Source organism: Rhinatrema bivittatum, chromosome 7 (genome assembly GCF_901001135.1).
Source record: "Rhinatrema bivittatum chromosome 7, aRhiBiv1.1, whole genome shotgun sequence".
Lineage (NCBI taxonomy): Eukaryota > Metazoa > Chordata > Amphibia > Gymnophiona > Rhinatrematidae > Rhinatrema > Rhinatrema bivittatum.
In genome coordinates this window covers 189,068,457-189,090,396 of record NC_042621.1, presented here as the reverse complement: position 1 = coordinate 189,090,396, position 21,940 = coordinate 189,068,457, and the positions used below count along the sequence as shown (strand labels likewise).

General features: G+C 48.9%; 1 protein-coding gene across 1 annotated transcript in view; it reads right to left on the bottom strand.

The window, feature by feature from the left end:
- SUPV3L1 (Suv3 like RNA helicase) overlaps positions 1-13,712 on the bottom strand; it is an 85,708-nt gene extending 71,996 nt beyond the window's left edge. The window contains exons 1-3 of the mRNA XM_029609659.1: positions 13,262-13,712; positions 2,096-2,173; positions 1,536-1,643 (exon numbers count right to left, since the gene is read on the bottom strand). Coding sequence (XP_029465519.1) covers positions 1,536-1,643; positions 2,096-2,173; positions 13,262-13,514 — 439 coding nt within the window. The 5' untranslated portion in view covers positions 13,515-13,712. The remainder of the gene's footprint in view (positions 1-1,535; positions 1,644-2,095; positions 2,174-13,261) is intronic.
- Between the last annotated feature and the right edge of the window lie 8,228 nt (positions 13,713-21,940).

The window sequence follows — 21,940 nt, the reverse complement described above, 5'->3', positions numbered from 1 at the left end:
GATCCAGGGATGCCAGAAATTCTCCCGGACGCACTGAAGTAATGACAGAGCGCAACGTTTCCATGCGAAAGCGTGGGATCGCAGGCATCTGTTGACGCACTTGAGATCTAGGATGGGGGCGGAAGGCCCCTTCCTTCTTTGGCACGACGAAGTATATGGAGTAATGTCCTCTTCGCCGTTCCAGATGTGGTACGGGTACAATTTCTCCCAGGTCCAGCAACCACTCCAAAGTCTGCTGTACCACTTGACGCTTGTCTGCGTACCCGCAAGGCGACAGGAAAAATCGCGGGCGGGGCTGGCGTAGCCGTGTTTTATCACTGAGAGTACCCATTGATCCGACGTGATCCTGGCCCATTCCTCGTAGAAGAGAGACAATCTGCCCCCTACCCTGGCTACAGAGGAATGGCCCGGCCGAACATCATTGTGCGGACTTAGCACCAGAAGTGGATTGGGAGGAACCAGGCCTGCCAAAACGTCTGCCTCGAAAGGACTGAGTCTGCTGGCTACCCCCCCCCCCCCCGACCACCTAGCTATCCAAATCCCTTCTTCCCCCTTACACTAATAATTAATTTAGATCAGTAGAGACTGTGGGTTAAGCACCCGCCATCTGCTGGAGCAGAGTTATACTGACAGGATGGGTGGCACCCTGGTACTTATGGCAGAGCCTGTCGAATCTTGCTCTGTCTCCATCTGCTGGTGCAGAGGCAAAACCCAGGAGTCTGGACTGATCTGGTACGTACAGGGAATAGCACATTACAATGTTAAGGCATACAATAAGGCTCTAACGCAATTTGATAAATAACCTCCCTGAGATGGTAACTTTGTGCCCTGTCTATGCTTTGCACTGCTGTCAGATGCACAGTTCTGGTGCCAGGGTAACTGCATTTCTTCTAGCCTTGCCTCTTAGATGTAGCCATGTTATCCTGTTGGTTCACACCTGGTTCTGCCTAGTAATGATGCTCTATTGTTTCTTCCCCCAACTCCCGAGATATGAGAAGGGACTTTTATTTTAATCAATGGAAAAGTGCAGATTTTTTTTTCTTTAAAAATGCATAATTAATTTAGTTTAATTTAGATTATACTTTACACATAATGTCCAGAATACAACAAGGCAGATTACAACAAATCTCCAAAAATGTAAACCTAACAAAATAGAAATACAGTATTACATAAGAACAAAATCCCAAGTATAAAAAGTTAAACAAAGTCTTTCAAAATTCAAGTATCAAAATTAAAATAATCAATCCTACCTCAAGCTATTCCCCAATTTCTCAGATCCATCAGGATTCCACAGTTAAAACAACATTAAATAAACCTTAATGAATAATCCTCACTGTGTTAACATTTAAAAAGTCAATAATTGATTAAAAAACAAGTTCTCAGTATTTTCAAAACATCAAATAATCTGAAAATTTACTGAGCATTAGCAGGAGTGCATGCCTGAAAAGCAACTTGCCCTAGTTCTGACCTGGGAAATTATCTTAATTGGTAAATTATAACAAAATATCCTGGGATTTACAAAATTATATCCTTGCCTGCATCGCAGATGACATCACTTAGGATAACATGGAGATCCACGCTGAGGGAATCCGATTCTATCACATATTTCCTGAAGCTGATAAATGCCTGGTGGAAAAGGCGAGCTGTGAAAAGAAGAGCCATAAGAAGTTAGCTACAGCAGCCCTAGGTGCAAAGACGCATTTCAATGAAGCTATAGGAGCCCACCCTAGGAGAGCAGCTTAAGGAACATAATACTGGGACTCGCAGTCGGCTGGATTTGAGTAATGTTATGGATTACAAGTTACCATGTTATAACTGCTTTTAGAAGTTTAATAGCTTACAAAACCCCAAACTATTGTAACATTGCTCAATCTCATCCAAATAACCCCCCCTCCCCCCCTGCGATTCTCAAATGGGATGACATGGAGCCCGGCATTTTTTCTGGATGTAGCTGCTGTTTCACCAGAAACCTGGCAGAACCAAGTAAGTAACGGCTGCCTGGCTGCTGCCCCCCTTTCATTTTCTGAAACCAAGAAAGAGGTGGAGGGGGAGGAAACCCTTCAGAGCCCCGAGGAGGGGTTCCTCGCCTCCATACCATCGAGTCCATTCTCTGCTGCAAGTCTCTGCATTTCCTTCCTTTTGTAGAATTTGTTCAGAAGTTTCAGGACATCACCTATAAAACACAAAGTAAACCGTCACACGTTTTACTTTCACGTCTCTTTTATTGGGGGTTCAGGCTCATTAAAGATTCAGTCCTCAGTTTCCTGCAGCAGCTTAGGGCAGGGGCTCCCAACCTTTTCAACCTCAAATTTTCATGGATCCCCACATGCTTCTTTTTAATTTTTACATGCAATTAAATGCCATATGGAAAACCAATTAATGTAATAAATAATATGCACTCCAGAATCATTTGTAATGTATAAAACTTAATATTAAGTAAGGAATGGTTTCTGATATTAAAAAAAACAAAAACAAAAACAAAAAAACAAACTTATGGCCATCTTCATGATTGCTATTCTCTAACCTCCACCATGTCTCCTTCCCAAGTGCCTTCTCTCCTCCCACCTTTCCTGTGTGCTCTTCCTCCTAATTTTTTCCACCCTGCAGACTCTTCTCCTATTCTACCCCTCATGCCCTCTCCCCTTCCCAAGTACCTTCCCCCTCTTGCCCTCCTCACCCCACCCATGCCCCCCCTTCCCAATGCCTTCCCTTCTGTCCTCTTCCTCCTGTGTTCCCTAGTCTCCCCATCAAGGTCCCTTCCTGAGTGCTTTCCCGCCTGCGCATCTTCCTCCCTCCTCCTATGGCCCCTATTCTGATTGCTACACCTCACCATCATCCCCCATGGCCCCTTCCCAAGGGCCTTCCCTCCCCCTATGGTCCCTTCCAGAGTGCCTTGTCTCCTGTCCTCTTCCCTCTCCATATGGCCCCCATACCAAGTATTTATTTGGATTATTCACCTTTTTGAATAAGAAATGTACCTAAGGCAGTAAATTTGAAAGGTAAGATATTTGAGGAGACCAGTATGGACTAAACTTGATAGTCATCAACAGCAGGACTAAACTAGGTAAAATGTAGAACAGGACTAAACTTGAAATAAGTCAACAATAGGACTAAAAATACAACTCATCTCAGTAAAATTAACACAAGGCGAATTAGATAAGAGTACAAACATCTCAGCACAACAATAGGTTGTAGGAATATTTGAGGCATTAGATAAATACAAACATCTCAGTAGAACTATATGTAGAGACCATCTAGTTATCCACTAGGATAAGGGGTGGCCAACTCCGTCCTCGAGAGCCACTAACAGGCTAGATGTTCAGGCTATCCTCAATGAATATGCATGAGATAGATTTGCATGCACTGCCTCCATTGTGGCTCTTGAGGACTGGGGTTGGCCACCCCTGCCATAGTCCAACCCTGGGATTAGAGTTAGAAGAGGGGCATATCTCCTCTGAGGCTTGCTAAAATGGTGAGCTCATGGTTGCATAAGGAAAGGGGAGAAGTAGGAGTAGTGTGGTATTTTGTTTGAAGTTTGAGGTGGAAGAAGCTGTTTCTGCTACAGGCTTCAGAAGTGAGGTCCCCCCCCCCCCCCCCCTACCAGTGCACTCCATAGCTGGAAGTATTTGAAGACAGTGAACTATTTGAGTTATCTTTGAGATCTGCTTTTTTTTTTTTTTCTTTTTGTGAATCCCTGGTCCTGGCCAGAGGAGGGAAAGGGCCCTGCTGTAACCATCTCACACCCCATGGAAAGAAAGCAGAGACTTGCCACAGGAGGAGTTTTGTGCAGATTCTATTCTTGATGTTTTTCCTGAGTTGGGGGAAGGATGTGAGAAGCCACCCTTCCTTATCTAAGGCTGGGAAAGGGAAGATCTGATTCTTCCCAGCCTAAGATCTTTCCTCCCGAAGGGACCCATGAAGCAGTTTGGAAAGAAGAGCAGGAGAAAGGAGAAGAGAATTGTGACATCTGGAGACCCCCACAGGAGTCTTCACCCTGGGACACTGAATGGCTTTGGAAGATCTGGAGTACATCTGGACCTCAGGTTCTTTTTGGGAAAGGAATCCACCCACAAATAGGATCTCCCAGCCCACCCGGGACACATCTTTCCATTCCCTGGAGCATAAGAACATCTCAGGGCCCAGTACTGAGGGACACTTTCACAAAGAAAGTTCTCCAAGAGAATAGCCTGAACCTGGCTGTAACTGGAAACAGCTTTGTTTATGCAAATTATTTAGAACCAGATCACAGTAAACATTTATTTGGAGCACCCCACCAGCAAGTCCAGCCTGTTCTTTTCAGTGTACTTTCCCCAAACAGCTACTAGTAACATACAGGAAGGGACTCCACCTACACACTTTGAGCCTTGGATAGCCCTCCTCCCATTAGACAAAACCCCACACCCTGGAGTAAAAGGACTGGGACTCTACAATTGGGTCTTAGCCTCAGGAATTACTGTAGCCCCAGCAAAGTTCAGCAAACACCCTGAATTGGGGTTGCAAATAGGTTTCTGCATCATCCCTATAAGATGTCAGTTTATAGCACAATCTTGTCCTCTTCTCCCAGTGACTCCTTTTCTACCCCTTTCAGTGTGATGATCCCTCATGGCTCCTACCCTCCCAACCCTCACCTTTTCTATTCTACTCCCTCAGTGCAGCTTTTTTCCCCTCACTGTCTGGTCTGCAGGACAGCTAGAGCACATGTAGCAGTGGCCAGAAATGCTCCTCGGGGTCATCACCCTGCTTGCTGTTGTCTCTGGTCGTGGGAAGCCAACAGCTGTTGAAAGTGCTGGTGGTAGTGCACTTCCCATCCTGCTCTTGGTGCAATTTCAGACTCCTCATGGTGGCAATCAGCCACACTCTTCCCACCTCTTCTCCACGCCAGCTTGGGCTGCATGAGACTGATCTTCCTCTGCTCAGCATGGGATCAGATAGTGGGATTAGGCAGCTGGAACTTTAAAGCAGAGCTCCTCAGAGGTGAGTTCTGCATTTGCACTTTAGTTGTCTCCTCTCTGGTGGACCCTCTGCAATGGTCTTAAAGACTCCTAGTGGTCCATAGACCCCAAGTTGGGAACCTCCAGCTTAGGGATAGACTCTGTGGATAAAGGTTTCCAAAATCCTGTGCCAATTCTGCAGCATATTTACATATTAAATATTGTAATTTATTTTGCCTTATATCAATAGTCATTTTCTGACCTCTTTTTTGTGTCTGGGTAAATTTTTTTCTTGAGTTTTATGGGTGAAAGAAATTAAAAGATCTTAATTATCAGTGCACAGAAGACAGCAAGGTGTATCAGCATGGGGATGAGATCACAGAGGTGGGGGTGGACTTGAAACAGGAGGGAAGGATCGGGGATCGGAGAGGGAGGATCATCTGTACTCTCACACTCCTTCGCCATCTGGCACAGATCTCCCTTCCTCTTCTCTCTGACATACACACACACATCCTACCCACGCGAATCCCCTCTCTCACAACCATTTTACATTCACCCACACACTCCAGTGCTAATCCCCTTTCATTCCCTATTTCACACTCACACTTTTATCCACCTAACACTCACTCTTTCACACCCACCCCCTTTAGCGCCTCTCTCAGCTGCCTCCCTGCACCAATCATCTGACTCATTCCTTCAGTCAAACCTCTTACACTCACTCCTTCACTGATCTTTCTTGCCAATTTTTGGAGGGATGAAAGGGGCCCTTCACTACTATATTTCTTCCTTGGTGAGCAAGTGTTTTCTCAATCCCTAAGCATGGCTAGATTAATAGTCATGCTATTAGGCATGATTAGGCAAGAAGACTGGGAGACGACAGAAATCAGTGAGGAAGTGAAAAGCTTTATTGTATCTCTGTTCAATGTAGTGCGACACAGTTCAGTTTAGCTAATAATCAGGTCGATACTGTAATGTGCGGTTGAGGATTTCCCGTCTGTAACGAGCTGGGAGCGCACAATTCGGACGCGTAAGGCGATCCAGCGATACAGTCTCCAGTTTCACGCGTCCTTAGCGCTTCTTAAAACAGACACATAACCCTTTCCGCACGCAGCATGTATATGATATGTAAATGAACGAATTAGCTGTATAATGAAGGAATTAGCTATTCCCCTCCGATACTGTGACGCGCGCTCAGATTATCTCCTTTGTAACCCGCTATTTTGCCGCGTCCTTAACCTGTTAGTTTACCGCCACCCTCTACTTGGTGTTAGTAAATTAAAACGGGAATAAAGTGTAAAAAATGGGGGTGATTTCGGCGCTCAAGGCCCCGTCCGGTCTCCGGTGCAGCCCCAGTCCTGTCCCCTCCTCCCGAAGCAAAAAAAAACAAAAAACCGAAAAAGTAGCAAGGCTCGGGCCTGCTACGGTAGTCCCTTCTCCCTTCCTCCCGATTTCGGTGCTCAAGGCGGCCGGGTGGGAGTGCATTCATCCAGGCAGAGGGAGCCGGCGGCGAAAGCGGCCTCCGGCTCCCTCTGCCTGGATGAATGCACGGCCCCCGCCGTCAGTGAATGAATGCCCGTGCGATTTCGGCGCTCAAGGCGTGACGTCACGTCATGTGACTGCCTTGAGCGCCGAAATCGCACGGGCATTCATTCACTGCCGGCGGGGGCCGTGCATTCATCCAGGCAGAGGGAGCCGGAGGCCGCTTTCGCCGCCGGCTCCCTCTGCCTGGATGAATGCACGACCACCCGGCCGCCTTGAGCGCCGAAATTGGGAGGAGAGGAGAAGGGACTATCGTAGCAGGCCCGAGCCTTGCTACTTTTCGTTTTTTTTTGCCTCGGGAGGAGGAGACAGACTGGGGCTGGGGGAAAGTTTGCCGAGCATTGGGGAACATAACTGTCCACTTCCTGGTACCTGTCATTTCAAATGTCATTTGAAATGACATTTGAAATGACAGATACCAGCGCGGCCGTGAAGCGTTAGGCCCGCGAACCCAGGATACTGGATAGGCGCTCTATACAGTAAAATGGGTTGCGCGGGCCTAACGCTTGCCTAAGGCTTTGCAGCTGTGGCATGCATTTGCAAGCAATTAGAAGAGAGTATCGAGCGCTAGGTGAAGAGAACTGTGCGTGCGGGGAACGAGGGTGCGCCTGGCAATGTCGCACTCTTTCTACCGCGGCCTTAGAGTATCGACCCGAATGTTCTTTCCTGATTTATGCTATGCTTGCTATGATAGAAGCTACTATTTAGATTATAATAAGAATGAAAGATATGTAAACAAATTTGTACAAGGTTGTACATCAGTAGTCTTTTTGGTTTTGTGGACAAGATAAAAATTATAATTGGTCGAAAATAGATATAATGATGTGGCAGCGCTTGAAACTGATAATGTCACTTCAAAACAGCAAAATGCAGAAACCATTGATGCTTCAGACGGATGGGAATAGGAAGGTACGCCTCTGACAAATCCAGAGACGTCAGAAACTCCGCCGACTGCACTGCCATTATCACTGAGCATAAGGCTTCCATGCAAAAACAAGTCACCTGCAAATGACAGTTGACTCCCTTGTGATCTAGGATGCGGCGAAAGTGGCCTCATTCTTGGGCACAAAGAAATAAATGGAATACTGGCCCATATTTTCTTGAGACATGGGTACTGGAACTACAGCCTGCAGGCTGAGGAGCCTTGCCAGTGTACACTTCACTGCTGGTCTCTTCTGTGGAGAACTGCAAGGAGACACCAAGAAAACGTCCCGAGGGACACAGAGAAACTCCAGAGCATAGCCATCTTTTACCTGCAGAACTCACTGGTCTGACGTGATCGCGACCCACCTCCAATAAAAAAAAACAAAACAAAAAAAAAAAACAGGCAACCCCCTATCTCCTTTTCCCAGGGATGGGTCCGCACACCTTCATTGAGAGGCTTGGGGGCACTACTACCCGAGCCTGCGCTCCCTTTCAGGCTGCCGGGAATGAAAGGGCTGAGACCTTCCCAAAGGTTGAGTTCTCTGAGAAGCCACTCTGTAAGGTCAAAAGCATCTGAAACCCCCACCACGACCTCTCATGCCAAAGGAGCGCAGCGTCAGTGTCTTATCCTCTGGTAACCGAGGAAACTGGGACTCGCCCCACTTATTGGCCATTTTTTCTTTAGCTCACTCGAAACAAGAGTGATCCTTTAAAGGGCAATTTTGTAAGATTAGACTTCAAGATTGTATCGGCCAACCAATTACTGCGCCATAGCTTATGCCTGGCCGCTATATCCGAAGCCACCCCTCTGGCTGAAGTGCGGACCAGCTCGCAGCCCGCATCTGCCTGTTCCATCACTGCCCTGGAATTCACATCAAATTCATCGACTTCCAGAGAGAGTATACAAGAATGAGCAACCAAGGAGCAAAAGACGCTATCTGCAAATTCATTGCCACCGCTTCAAGGCCTGCTTAAGGATGGCCTGCGGGGATAGTCGTTCAGTTGGAGGTAGCATACCAAGTATATCCACCTTCAGAAGCTCAATTGCTCTCTTGTAGCCAAGTTCCAGGAGGTACAGCCCTACAAGGCTCGTTCCTCTTTAAAATTAGCTTCTGGGGTGCCCCATTCAAGATCAATCAATTCTTTAATAGCCTCCAAAATAGGGAAGAAACAAGAGGCTTTATGCCACCAAATCAAAACGGGATCTTTCTTTGGCTCAGGAATGGAACGAGCCCCCCGGCATGCCCAGTAACTGCATAGTTCTATACGGGTCCAGGCCCAAAGGAATTTTTCCCATCCTGCAGGGAATAAGGATCGGGTTCATTATCCACGCCATCCGGGTCCCTATCAGCGTGGCCCGGAGCAGGTCTAGAACGTACTTAGATGCTTACCCGCAGCACCAGGCGTGTGGGAAACCGCAGCCTGCAATCCTGATCTATTGAGAGTGGCCAGGGTCGATGACTGCGTCTGAAGAAAGGACTGCAGCCCTTGAAAAATCCCCCCAGAAAAGGCCAAGGGATCCACTTCAAAACCAGGGGGCGTTGGTCCTGCACCCTCTGAACTACCTTCCCCTGTTAATGAACCAGTTAGAGGAGCCCCAAGAACAGACAAAACCTCAAGATTTTTTTTTTTTTTTTTTTTTTTTTAATTCCTGTATCATCTGGGAAGGACCAGGCTTAGCAAAATCAGTCAGAGACAATTCTCCCTGAGCCTCCAAATAGAGCTAACACAAGTTAGAGGAAACACCAGGCTGAGATGCCTGAATATGGCAAGCAGCACAAGGTTAAGGCACTTAAGCTTCTTTATCATCGGCGCCAAGAGTTTTCAGTACACTCCAAACAGGCGTCTGAGAACTGTGCGTCCAGCTATGCTTGCAATAGGCACTTGAAAAAAATAGGCACTCAAAAATTAGGCACCCAATACACCATTCAGGTAGAAGCTCAACTGAGTGCCTACCCAAGCGCTCACACTTTATGCAACTTGAGTGCTTGCTTATGCATCCTTAAGCGCACTGTGCGTCCACCTAGGCGCCCTATGTGCACAACTGAGTACCCAGGTAGGCGTCCCGTTGCGCCCAACTGAGTGCCCAGCTAGGCACACAACTAGACACACAGCCGGGCACATAAGCACAAACCAACGTACCTGAAGAGGGCAGCCTTACGTGCAGAGAAAAAAAAAACGCGCAAAAGCCACTGTGGCCTACTATGCGGCAAACAATCTAAGCCTGACAGCAAGGCCTAGCCCAGAAGGCTGCTCAACCCGCCAAGAGTCCCCAAGCTCCCCCGGAAGCGGATGTCGAATCAGTGAGCTGAGCAAGGACACTGGAGGGGAGAGGAATCCCTAAAATCAACTCCCCCTTGCCTCTTTTTGTTTTTTACCTGAGCTCAGTCTGACCCAGCCGAGTACAGTGTCAGTCTCCAGGTGCAGGGGAGAGGATACAGACCTTCACCGCCGCACTTGGCTTTCTGCACCCACTTGCCTTTCAGCTATTTTGATTTTTATTTATTTTTTACAGATAAGCCCATGCTAGCCAAAACCAGCTATCAGACCAAGGCACTCATCTGAGGGAAGGATCCAAAGATATTGGTCTAGAAAAACTTCTAAATAAATAAATAAATATCACCTCAAGAAAACTTGACTAAGGGAAGGACCATACGGTATCACCACAGGAGAGCAGGGCAATAACATTCTCTCTTTTCTCCTTCCACAAAACGCTTAACGCAAGCCCCAATGGGGAGATGCACATCCACCATCTGCTGGAGATGGAGAATACTGGTGGGCTGATCTCTGTGCAAGGGTATATATACCTTGAAGGCAGCTTTGCTCCATCTCCATCTGCTGGTAGAGGTGCATAACCCACTGGTCTTGGATCCACCTATCTGAATGCCAAGAAATTAACTGATTAAAATCAGAGGTCACAGGTTGTTTACAGAACTAAGTTAGTAGCAATGACAGCAAAACACTCTCTCTATCTCTAAAGATCTCCTTACTCTCTTTCAGCATAACTATCTCTGGGAATTAGTCCCAACCTCCACTTCTCTTACCTTCCAAGCACAACCCCTCTTTCTCAATACCTCTAACACTTTTTGCATCCTCCAGCTGATCCTCTCACCCTAAGCCCTTTTTATTACTGCTAACTGATCTTCTGTCATTATCCTCCTCACCCTCCATAGCCAGTCCCTCCACCTTTCTTCCCTCACTTCCCTCCCTTCAAATAGCCCCTCCTCCAAACACTCCATGGCCACAATCAAAGGCAACATTTTCTTTTGGGCACTGGGACAAAGGTGGCCAACAGCTGGTAAGAGAGGACAGGCTGATAGCAGGGTCAACGTTTTTCTCTTGGGTAGGTTCAGTGGTGGGTGAGGAGAGAGAAGCAGTGGCAATCTCCACTAGACCATTCACATTCAGCCCTCCCCTACTCTCATAGTTGGTCCTAAGTACAATGGTGATCTGCAAGTGACAGGAACATTACTAATGAAAGTCAGCATGTGGCCTGTGTGCTAATGCAAGCTCACAAGTCCTGTAGCGGCCTTGATCGTTTCTCATTCAGGGCTTCTGTTAACAGAGAAATTCATGCAAGGGCAGTGCCACTGCATGATTTATGGATGCGTGTTGGCTCACAGGTCCCCACTGAAGCTGGCACTTGCTGCCACCTGAGGCACTTTTGATGCCAGGTGAAGGTTTTGTCACTCCATTTGGGGTCCTTACCCACAAACTGGGAAGCCCTGCCCTGGTTATCCCAACACATCTTAAAGATATACACCCTTAGTATACACACCTCTGCCAAACACAACATAACCACCACCCAATACATAGAGATTAAGTGAAATCCTTTGCAACTTCTCCAAAGGCAAAAGTCCAGTGACCAGGATCTTAGAGCCTCCATCACACATAGGAGACTGCATCCCCACAATCAAGCAATTCTTTGAAGGGAAGTTGCCAGGAGAGGAAAAGTCTCATATTTATTAATAAAAGGTATGATTTACCAAAGATTCCTATTTCTCAAAGGACCGCATACTATACAGATCTAACAGATTTCTATACTACTTAACTTTCTAGGTCAGTAATGAGGGACATTATTATACATGTTGAAAGTTGAAACATAGTTGTGTAACAGAATTTTGCAGCCCAAAGGAGTGTCATGTGGTGCAAATGTTGGGCTGTGGTAGATACAGGGAACCCAGAAAGCAGCATCAAGAATGGAAACAATTATAAACAGTAACATTTCTGACTAGCAGAGTATGCTACTGTGTGTGATATATACTTGAAATCTTGTACATTACCATAGATGTTATACAGCTGAATTAGTGATACAGAATGGCAAACTATTTCAGGTACAAAGAGCATTCTTCTCCAGGGAACTGAGTGAAAACTAGTATGTCATTACACCCAATCTGAGCTTCAGCTTTGTATCTGAACCTGGAACAGCCACGAGTACTTAGTGTAGGCATATTAAGATCTAATACAGACTGGATGTCCAGAATTGCAGCCACATCAGATGGGAAGGCTCTGTGACCATCCAAATAATATATGTGGTTATTTTTATACCAAGACGTTTTGAAACTAAGAGATGTAGATGTATACAAAGCATTCTATTACTTGGTTACAGAACAGTGCTTCCTTTTCCTCTTTAACTCCCAAACATGCAGGAATGGATCTTTTTAAGGAGACAGTGAACATTATGCTTTAAAGTTCTTATTTAAGCAGATCATAGAAACAGAATGAGATATCAAGTAAAGATTGCAAGACTCATGTAATCTACCCACTTTCGTTTCATACTGCAATATTACAGACTCTCTGATCTTTGGCTTTACCACCACTTCCTCACAACTGAGGATCTTTTGTACTTATTCCATACTTTCTGGAATTCTGAAACTGTATTAGTTTCTACCACCATTTGTACTTATTCCATACTTTCTGGAATTCTGAAACTGTATTAGTTTCTACCACCATACTGGGAGGCTTTTCCATCTATCCACTGCCTTTTCAGTGAAAAAATATTTCTTTATATTACTCCACAATCTACTCCCTTTGAGAATTATCAAAATCTCATTCTAGATTAACATGCTTCCACTGAAAAATGCTTGCTTCTTATACCTTATTTATTTAAAGTATTTAAATGTTTCTATCATATTCCCTCTCTCTGCTTTCCTCTGGAGTAATTATATATTTAGGCTGTTAAATTTCACTCCATAGTGAGTACAGACTTTGCACAACTGTAATAACATTTCTCTGAACTAATACTCTGTCTAGATCCTTTTGTCATGCAGCCTCCAGAATTGGAAACAATACTTCAGATATGATGGTTCACTAATGGCCAGTGCAGACGTCATCACCCTTCACTTAATCTCACCCTTTTCTTCTCCCTCCCTACTCACGCTTGCCTCTTTTAGCTTCTCTCACTTCTCTTCCTCTTCCCGGAAATGTCTACTCTCATTCCTTCGACTACACACCTCCATTCAGAAGTCAGTGGGTACTAAGAAAATAGTGTATGTACTACCTGTACTCTATGGTTTAGATTAGGGATAATGAACACCAGCCATTAAGTGCTTATTTATGGATAAGGAAAACAAGCTTATACACACACCTAAAAGCCCGGACTGTAAGTAAGTCTGCTAGGGATCAGCCTGAATACCCAGGGGCCAGCACGAGATAAACATTCATATATCTGAAATATATAAACAAAGTACGGAATTCAAGAGAAGCACTGATGATCCTTAGTTACTAATAAGGGAAAGAAAGCCCGCGATCAACTGGAGTCTATAGGACTGCATCAGTAATAAAATTGGGTAGACTACATGGTCCTCACGTTTATCTGCTGTCATGTTCTGGATCTCCAGACCCCGGGCGAGGATGACAACACTTACTCTTATTCAGGGGCTGCGTCAGCTCGGCCCCAATATCCACATCTGCACTGTGCGCTGGCTTCAGCTGCAGCGGCACAAACAGCGACGTGTCCGGGGTTTTGATGGGGCCATTGTCGGAGGACGCGCTCCTGCTGCCGACTGTGGTCAGGCGGCAACGCTGGGCAGCAAAGGGGCCGGAGCGGAGTACAGTCGAATAGGGCCGCGAAATTCGAGGCCACTGCAGCAACAGAAACAGGCCCCGATTCAAGGCCATTGCCGAATCCGGCAGCAGACAGCCGAAAACAACAGTGCAACCAGCAGAGCTCAGCAAGGAGCTGGCGGCATGGGAAAGGACGGCGGCGCGCTCGTTAAACGTCACAAGACGCGCCAAGGCATAAAAGGTCCCATGCAGTGTTGCCAACCTCGCTTATTTCCCGCGAGATTGGGCTTCATTTCCTCGTCGCTCGCGGGTTTTTTTTTTTCCCGATTCGCGGGTTGCTTTTAATTGGGCTATGTTTCCTGCCAATCGCGTTGTTTTTGGGCTTGTTGGGCGGGACTTGTGCTCTGATGTTGCAGTGATTGGCTGCTGCTGCTGCTATGAAGCCTGTCCATAGCAGGCGCACCCTAAATTAGTTCAGCAATCAGAGCTACAAATCTTTACAGGAGCGCGTGTGTGGGCAGACCCAGCACGGCGCATCAACATCATGGCAGGTGGGCAGAACTAGAAGGCCAGCATGCCATTGCAGCAAGCAACAGAGAAGGAATCTTCTGTGCAGCTGCAGACCTGAATGCTGAAAAGAGTGTAGCACTCAGCTGGCTACAGCCAGGTATCAGGAGGGGAGGAATGAGTATGTTGGGAGGGGGGAATGAGAGTATGGGTGCCAGGGATGTGCTCGGGGGAGTCAGTGTGGGGGTTGGTGTTTTTTTTTTTTGTTTTTTTTTTAATTTCTTCTACACCACTTTTAATTTCATCTAATTTTTTTTTCTCATTTCTTCTCCCTGCAGCAGATTATCTTTCAGGTCTATCCAGTACCGAGCGGTAGGAAGAGCTGTGTTAGTGCCCGGTTCACCCGCGGTTGCCGCACACACAGTGCAGCTCACCTACCGCTCGATCCTGATCAATAAGTTTATGCAAATGTAAACCGCGTCTAAGAAGTGTCCGTGAAGCGTTAAGCCCGCGCAACCCATTTTACTGGATAGAGCGCCTATACAGTATCCTGGGTGCGCGGGCCTAACGCTTCACGCCACGCTGGTATCTGTCATTTCAAATGACATTTGAAATGACAGATACCAGGAAGTCGGACGACCTCTCCTGCCTCCAGCTGCTCGCGAAGATGGACGCCTGCAAAAAGTAAGTTGCTTCGCCGCTTCACTCTGTCAGTGTCTCTTCTTCTGACAGTGTGAAGCGGTGAAGCAACTTACTTTTTGCGTCCATTTTCGCGAGCAGCTGGAGGCAGGAGAGGTCGTCCGATGTCCGGAGGGGGCTGCAAAAAGTAAGTCGCTTTGTACTGCCAGCCCCTTCTTCCCTCCTCGCAGAGCAAGGCTGCTTTTCGCGCCCTGCTTCGGGAGGAGGAAAGAAGAGACACTGACAAGCGGCGAAGCAACTTAGGAGAGGTCCGATGTCGGCTGCAAAAAGTAAGTTGCTTCGCCGCTTGTCAGTGTCTCTTCTTCCCTCCTCCCGAAGTAGGGCGCGAAAAGCAGCCTTGCTCCGGGAGGAGGGAAGAAGGGGCTGGCAGTACGAAGCGGCGAAGCGACTTACTTTTTGCAGCCCCCTCCGGATATCGGAGGGGGCTGCAATGTTTTTTTTGCTTTTTTTTTTTTGCTTCGGGAGGAGGGGAGAGGACTGGGGCTGCCCCGGAGACCAGTATCCATGATCGCGGCCGGGGCAGGTGAGCAGGGGCTGGGGGAAAGCTTGCCGCCTACCCTTACCCTTGCCTCTACCGCAGGGGTCAGGTAGGCGGTAAGTTTGCAGGTTAAACGCGCGACAAAATGGCAGGGAAAGATAGCGATAGTCGGGGCGCGGGTTACGGGATGCTAGGGAATAGCTAATTCGCTCGTTTGCATGCAATATCCATGCCGCGTGCGGAAGGGGTTGGCCGGGGATTTTAGGACACGGTAGGAGTAGGTTATAGTGGATTCGGGATCGCAGGAAGGGATAACGCGGCCGGAAAGTGAGTAAAACGCAGCTTAGGAGCAGGGTAAACGCGGCCGCACTTTACAGGATAGACCTGTTTGTAAGAGAGCCTGTTCATACCTACTGTTTCCGTCATTGGCTGCTACGCTACTAAATGGATTTGATCTACTATAGCTAAAGTAAGGAACTAAAAGATACTGCTAAGCGTGGGAAGAAGAATGTGAACTAAAAGCATGAATTTCGTCTGTTGTCAGCAATGAGAGTAAGGCTATGTGCAAATTTTGTAAGTGTGACATTCGTGCACATCATGCAGACCTTCTGGAACATGCTAAAACAGAGAAACATGCAAAAAGTTAAGCTCCTTTGTCATCTATGCGACTCAGACATTGATGTTTCAATTTCACGTGTTTTGGGCTTTTTTTGGGCTTGTGTTTTTGTGAAAAAGTGCTTGTTCTTTCATGAAAACCTGGCAACCCTGCCATGCTCGAGGCTACCAACCAACTACCTGCATCAATGGAAAGTGTTTTTTCTCTTTTGCAGGATGAAGGAGGTATTCTGTCTCTGGTAATGAAGCACAGAAACAGTGATCCATGCCCCGCACATAACGGAGGAAGCACCAGTTGTTGCATCTTCAGGCTTCCTTGTGGAGGACCCTAAGGAGGTCAGGCGAGAAGGAGTGGTGGCTCTATAAGCTACTGCCACTTAGGTCCTGCAGCAACTAATTGTCGGAGAGACAAGAATAACAGTAACATGGGGAGGAAAGACATTGCGTTTGGAGGCAGCCCTGCAGCCCCCCAATGAATACTCAACTTGCTGGCTTTTAAAATTGGCTGCAGTTTATTTATCAATGAACCCGAGCCCTTACAATCAACTTAACCATGAACACTCCTCCCCAATGCCCTCCGACCTCCACCACTTTAAACCCCAATGGTGGAGTTACCCTCCCCCTTTCCACCTGCTCCACCTCGTACCAGCGAGAGCAAGCTCTACCGTGAACCTTCGCCCCACAGTTCTCTGGTCTTCCCGTGTAGCAGCTCCCCCAACTACACAGGGTACTCCGCCCCCACCAACCACTCCCCCACCCCATCATGACAATAACAATGGGCTCGGGTTTACTGCCACAAACTAGCCGAGTAATGGCTTGTTCCCCCACTGCAGCCCTTAATGCCTGCTGCCTATCTCTTTTTCCAGGCCCTCTTGAAACGCATTATTAAAGAGGTCCATCCCTATGTCAGAAAGATAAACTCCATCCCCGCTAAATAAACCTTCCGCTACCTTTCATGCCCATTGATGCCTAATCCAAAACCTCCCTTCCCAGCCCATCCACGTCCCTAGCTGTCGGTTTAATTTCTTTACCCCGGAGCTCCAAATATTGTCTTCCCTGTTCTTCAGGTGGACAGTAATGTCCGACCACCCTATCTTCACCTGAGGCCACCTAATGTTGAGATTACTTACCTGGTAATCTTCTTTTCCTTAGTGTAGACAGATGGACTCAGAACCAATGGGAAGTACAAAAGCTTCACTCCCCGCCGGGGCGGGAGGCTGCCTGAGGACCATGTAGTACCGCCCTTGCAAAAGCAGAGTCCTCCCTGGCCTGGACATCCAGACGGTAGAACCTGGAGAAGGTATGGAGGGAGGACCATGTCGCTGCTTTACAGATCTCTGCAGGTGATAGCATCCTGGACTCCGCCCAGCACGCTGCGAGTGCTCTGGTGGAATGAGCCTTAACCTGAAGAGGCGGAGCCTTCCCAGCCTCCACGTAGGCTGCTCTGACAACTTCCTTAATCCAGCGGGCAATGGTGGGCCGAGAGGCCGCTTCACCTTGCTTCTTCCCGCTGTGTAGGACGAACAGGTGGTCCGTCTTCCGCAGGTCTTGGGTCACATCCAGATACCTGGGCAGCAATCTACCGATGTCGAGATGGTGTAATAAACGGCCGTCTTCAGATTTCTTCAAACCTACCGTGGTAGGCAAGGATATGGTTTGGTTAAGATGAAACTGTGTGACCACTTTAGGGAGAAAGGAGGGAACCGTCCGCAGATGGATAGCCTCCGGAGTGATACGCAGAAAGGGATCACGGCAGGACAGTGCTTGTAGCTCCGAGATGCGGCGTGTGGAACACACCGCCAGCAGGAACACCAATTTCAAGGTGAGAGACCGGAGAGATAAGCCCCGAAGGGGTCGGAAGGTGGATCCCGCGAGGAAATCCAAAACCAGATTAAGGTTCCATAAGGGCACAGGCCACTTTAGTGGCGGACGAATATGCTTGACACCCAGCAGGAAACGAGAAACATCTGGGTGCTTGGCGATGGTCTTGCCATCCCTCCTGGGACCATAGCAAGACAGTGCCGCTACCTGAACTTTGATGGAGCTGAGGGAGAGACCCTTCTGAAGCCCATCCTGCAGAAAATCCAACACAATAGGTATGGTGGCGGCATGTGGATTGGTGCCATGAGTGTCGCACCATGCTTCAAACACTCTCCAGATCCGGACGTAGGTGAGGGATGTGGAAAACTTGCGAGCTCGGAGGAGGGTATCAATCACGGGCCCCGAGTAACCTCTTTTCTTCAGTCTAGCCCTCTCAAGGGCCATACCGTAAGAGAGAATTGAGCTGGATCCTCGTGGAGGATGGGACCTTGACGTAGAAGGTCCCGGAGAGGAGGCAGGGGAAGAGGCTCCCCTGCCAGTAGTCTTCTCATGTCCGCGTACCAGGGTCTTCTTGGCCAGTCTGGTGCCACTAGAAGAACTAGACCCCGGTGTGTCTGAATCTTGTGGATGAGGGCGCCCAGCAGAGGCCACGGAGGAAAGGCGTATAGTAGAGTTCCTGGAGGCCATGGCTGGACCAGGGCATTGATGCCGCGCGAGAACGGGTCGCGCCTGCGGCTGAAGTAACTGGGTACCTGAGCATTGGACTTGTCCGCCAGTAAATCCATGGCCGGAATCCCCCAATGATCGACAATCATCTGGAAAGCTATGGGGGACAGCTGCCACTCCCCTGGATGCAGACTTTCCCTGCTGAGGAAGTCTGCTGTGGTATTGGCCTTCCCGGCAATGTGGACGGCGGAGATGTCTTGCAGATTCGCCTCTGCCCAAACCATCAGTGAGGCGATCTCCAGAGACACTTGTCGGCTTCTCGTTCCGCCCTGCCGGTTGATGTAGGCCACCGTGGTGGAGTTGTCGGACATCACTCTGACAACTCTGTGCCGGAGTCTGGGAGCGAATCGTAGGCATGCCAAGCGGACTGCCCTGGCCTCCAGGCGATTGATGTTCCATGTCGACTCCCCCTTGTTCCATCGCCCTTGCGCGGTGAGTTCTTCGCAATGTGCTCCCCAGCCGCCCAGGCTGGCATCCGTGGTGAGCAAAGTCCACGTGGGCGAGGACATCTTCGACCCCCTGCTCAGGTGGTTGGACCGCAACCACCACCGCAGCTGGGTCCGAACTCTGGCCGGTAGAGGAAGGTGCGTGGAATAGTCCCGTCGATGGGGGCTCCAGCGAGAGAGCAGGGAATGCTGGAGAGGCCTCATATGGGCCCGCGCCCAAGGCACCACTTCCAGGGTGGATGCCATGAGACCCAGAACCTGCAAATAGTCCCAGGCTATGGGCCGACTGGCTCTCATCAGATACTGGATACGTTGTCGAAGTTTCAACTGTCGCTTGGTCGTAAGACTGACCGTGTCCGCCCGAGTGTCGAACTGCACTCCCAGATACTCTATTGACTGAGAAGGCAGTAGGCAGCTCTTGCTGAGGTTGATTACCCAGCCCAGGCTTTCCAGAAGGGCGATCACTCTGTCGGTCGTCCGCAGGCTCTCCTCCCGAGATTTCGCCCTGATCAGCCAGTCGTCTAGGTAGGGATGGACCAGAATCCCTTCCCGCCTGAGTGCCGCTGCCACCGCTACTACCATTTTGGTGAAAGTCCGTGGGGACGTGGCCAACCCGAAGGGTAGAGCTCGAAACTGGAAGTGGCGGCCCAGAACCTTGAAGCGCAGGTAGCGCTGGTGATCCGGATGGATCGGAATATGAAGATATGCTTCCGACAGGTCTAATGCCGTGAGGAATTCCCCGGGCTGGACTGCGGCTTTGACGGAGCGCAGAGTTTCCATGCGAAACCTTGGTACCCGTAAGTAGCGATTGACTGACTTGAGGTCCAGCACAGGCCGAAAAGTGCCCCCTTTCTTGGGTACCATGAAATAAATGGAATAGTGTCCAGAATTCACTTCCCAGGCAGGTACTGGGAGGATGGCGTTCAAGGACAGGAGCCTCGCCAGGGTAGCTTCTAACGCTGCCGTCTTGTGCCGGGGACATGAAGAATCCACAAACTTGTCCGGGGGAAGACGATGAAAATCCAGATAATATCCGTCCCGGATAACGGCAAGGACCCACTGGTCTGACGTAATCTCGACCCATCTGGGGTAGAAGAGGGTCAACCTGCCCCCTATGACTTCGTTCCCCAGATGGATCGGCAAATTCTCATTGCGGGGCGCGACCGGGGCCTGAGCCCGGGCCAGCCCCACGCTTGCGCTGCTTGGTCTGAAAGGACTGATTCCTGGCCGGAGGACGAGTCGCCTGATAGCGCCCTCTATATGGAACAAAGCGCTGGGAACTCCTGCCCCTGTAGGGCCGTGGAAAGGAGCGCTGTCCCCTCCTGGATCGATCTTCCGGACCTGAATAGGGCCACAAAATGGCGTCCTCCACGGCTTGCCATGCCGCCGATCCTCGAGACCTCGGAGACCTGGGCGAAGAGATGTACGCCTTACCCGATCTTCGGTGCTTCTAGGCTGGAACACAGGCGGTCTCCGGCAGCGGGGGGAAAGGGCCGGTACCTTCCACCACCGCGATTGGAGGAACTGCACCCGCTACCTCGTCCACGCCGGGACCGAGGGCCTCGAGGCCACACCCGAGTCTCCCCCGGGGGCCGTGCCCCTGCCGAGGTTCGGCCGGACCGAGGACTTTCCCACCGGGGGGCCACGGTAAGCGCCCCGGGAAGCTCAACTGGGGGGACGGACAGAAACGGCCCCTGAGGAGCGCGGGGCTCGATAGTCGTTAGTAAAGAAGAAAAGTAGAATCTAGAATGAGAAAATAGAGAAAATTAAAGTAGGCTTGGAAAGCACGCTGAACCAGCGTGCAGGCACTCCAAACTGCTTTGGAGACGGAAATTACTGAATCGCTGCGCTTCCTGTGGGGCTATATACCCCGTGCTGACGTCAGATCCGTCTCCAACTGCTAGCACGCGGATACTATCCCATTGGTTCTGAGTCCATCTGGCTACACGCCAGGAAATTATGATTTGCACTAAGTCCTTCTTGATGCAAGTCAACAATGTTCTACACGTCTTGTGTCCCACATCGTTACCATCTAAATGAATCATCAGGATGTCCGGAATGCCCCACATTTCAATCCTTTCGTCAAGAAATAGCAGCAGCTCGTCCCACTGCATGCCTCATCAGCTAAACCAGGCTAACTTCCACCCCCAAGTGCTCCAATTCCAAATCTTCCCTGTATGACCGTTTCAAGGCTCTTCTTTGGGTTCTGTGAATATACACATGACCCACGATCCAGGCACATCCGTTCCCGCACTTCCGCCCCATATATTCTGAAAACAAAACACAAGCATTAGTAACTCAGTCACACCCCCCACCCCCTCCCTCTCTCCTACTCCTACCCTTGCCTACCCCTCACTACTTCAGTCCCCTTTTCCCATCCGAACATACTCCCTAAAAGCTCCAGATTTCCATCTTCCAATACTCCGTATTATGTAATCTGGCAACCCCGCCTCTGCCGCAGACATTGCTGCTCCATCCTAAAGGAATGTGAACTATACCGCTGCACATTCCTTCTGTCGAAACTGGCCACCCTCCTCAAGACCTGTACAAACTGGTACCTAGTCAGCGGCAACCATCCTCATGTACTAAGAAAGAACCTACCATCGCCGGCCGGATTCTGCGATACGCTAACGCCGTGTGAACCGGACAGGCCATAGCGTTCGCAGCGGGCAACAGAGTAACAAACATACCTTTCCCCAATTGATTAGTTTTGGATTTTGGGAGGAACAGCGTTACCACCTGCTCAGTAATTTTAACGCAATTCAACAGCAGTCCTTTGTGACGAGTACTCCTCCTGGACTGAGCTATGAGTTTGCTAACCCTCATAGCACCGAAAAAAGGCCACTCGAAATAGCACTACTTCAAACCCCGACCAGCATACTTGTGTTAACAGTACTGAAAAGCGTATCAAATCCTGATATCTGATAAGTAATCTTTGATCTCTTTGCCTGCTCTTTTATGCCATCCCCTCAATACCTTAGTTAACCAGAATCTATTCATGGGGTTGCCCCCATCCCTTCAGTTTTTGAAAAAACCCGCCAGTTGTGCTTACATGGTGGCCACCGAATAACCGCTTTGTTTCACCCACAACACAAAACCCACCAGACAGTGCTCAGGCACTGCCCCTCCATGCCACCCCCACTGCTGTAAATGAGTGGCTAAAGCTGCATTTCCTTTTAAGTACATATCCCAAGAACTAGGGGCTACTGAATCCTGTATTAACTCCCATTCGTCTTTGTAATGTATAT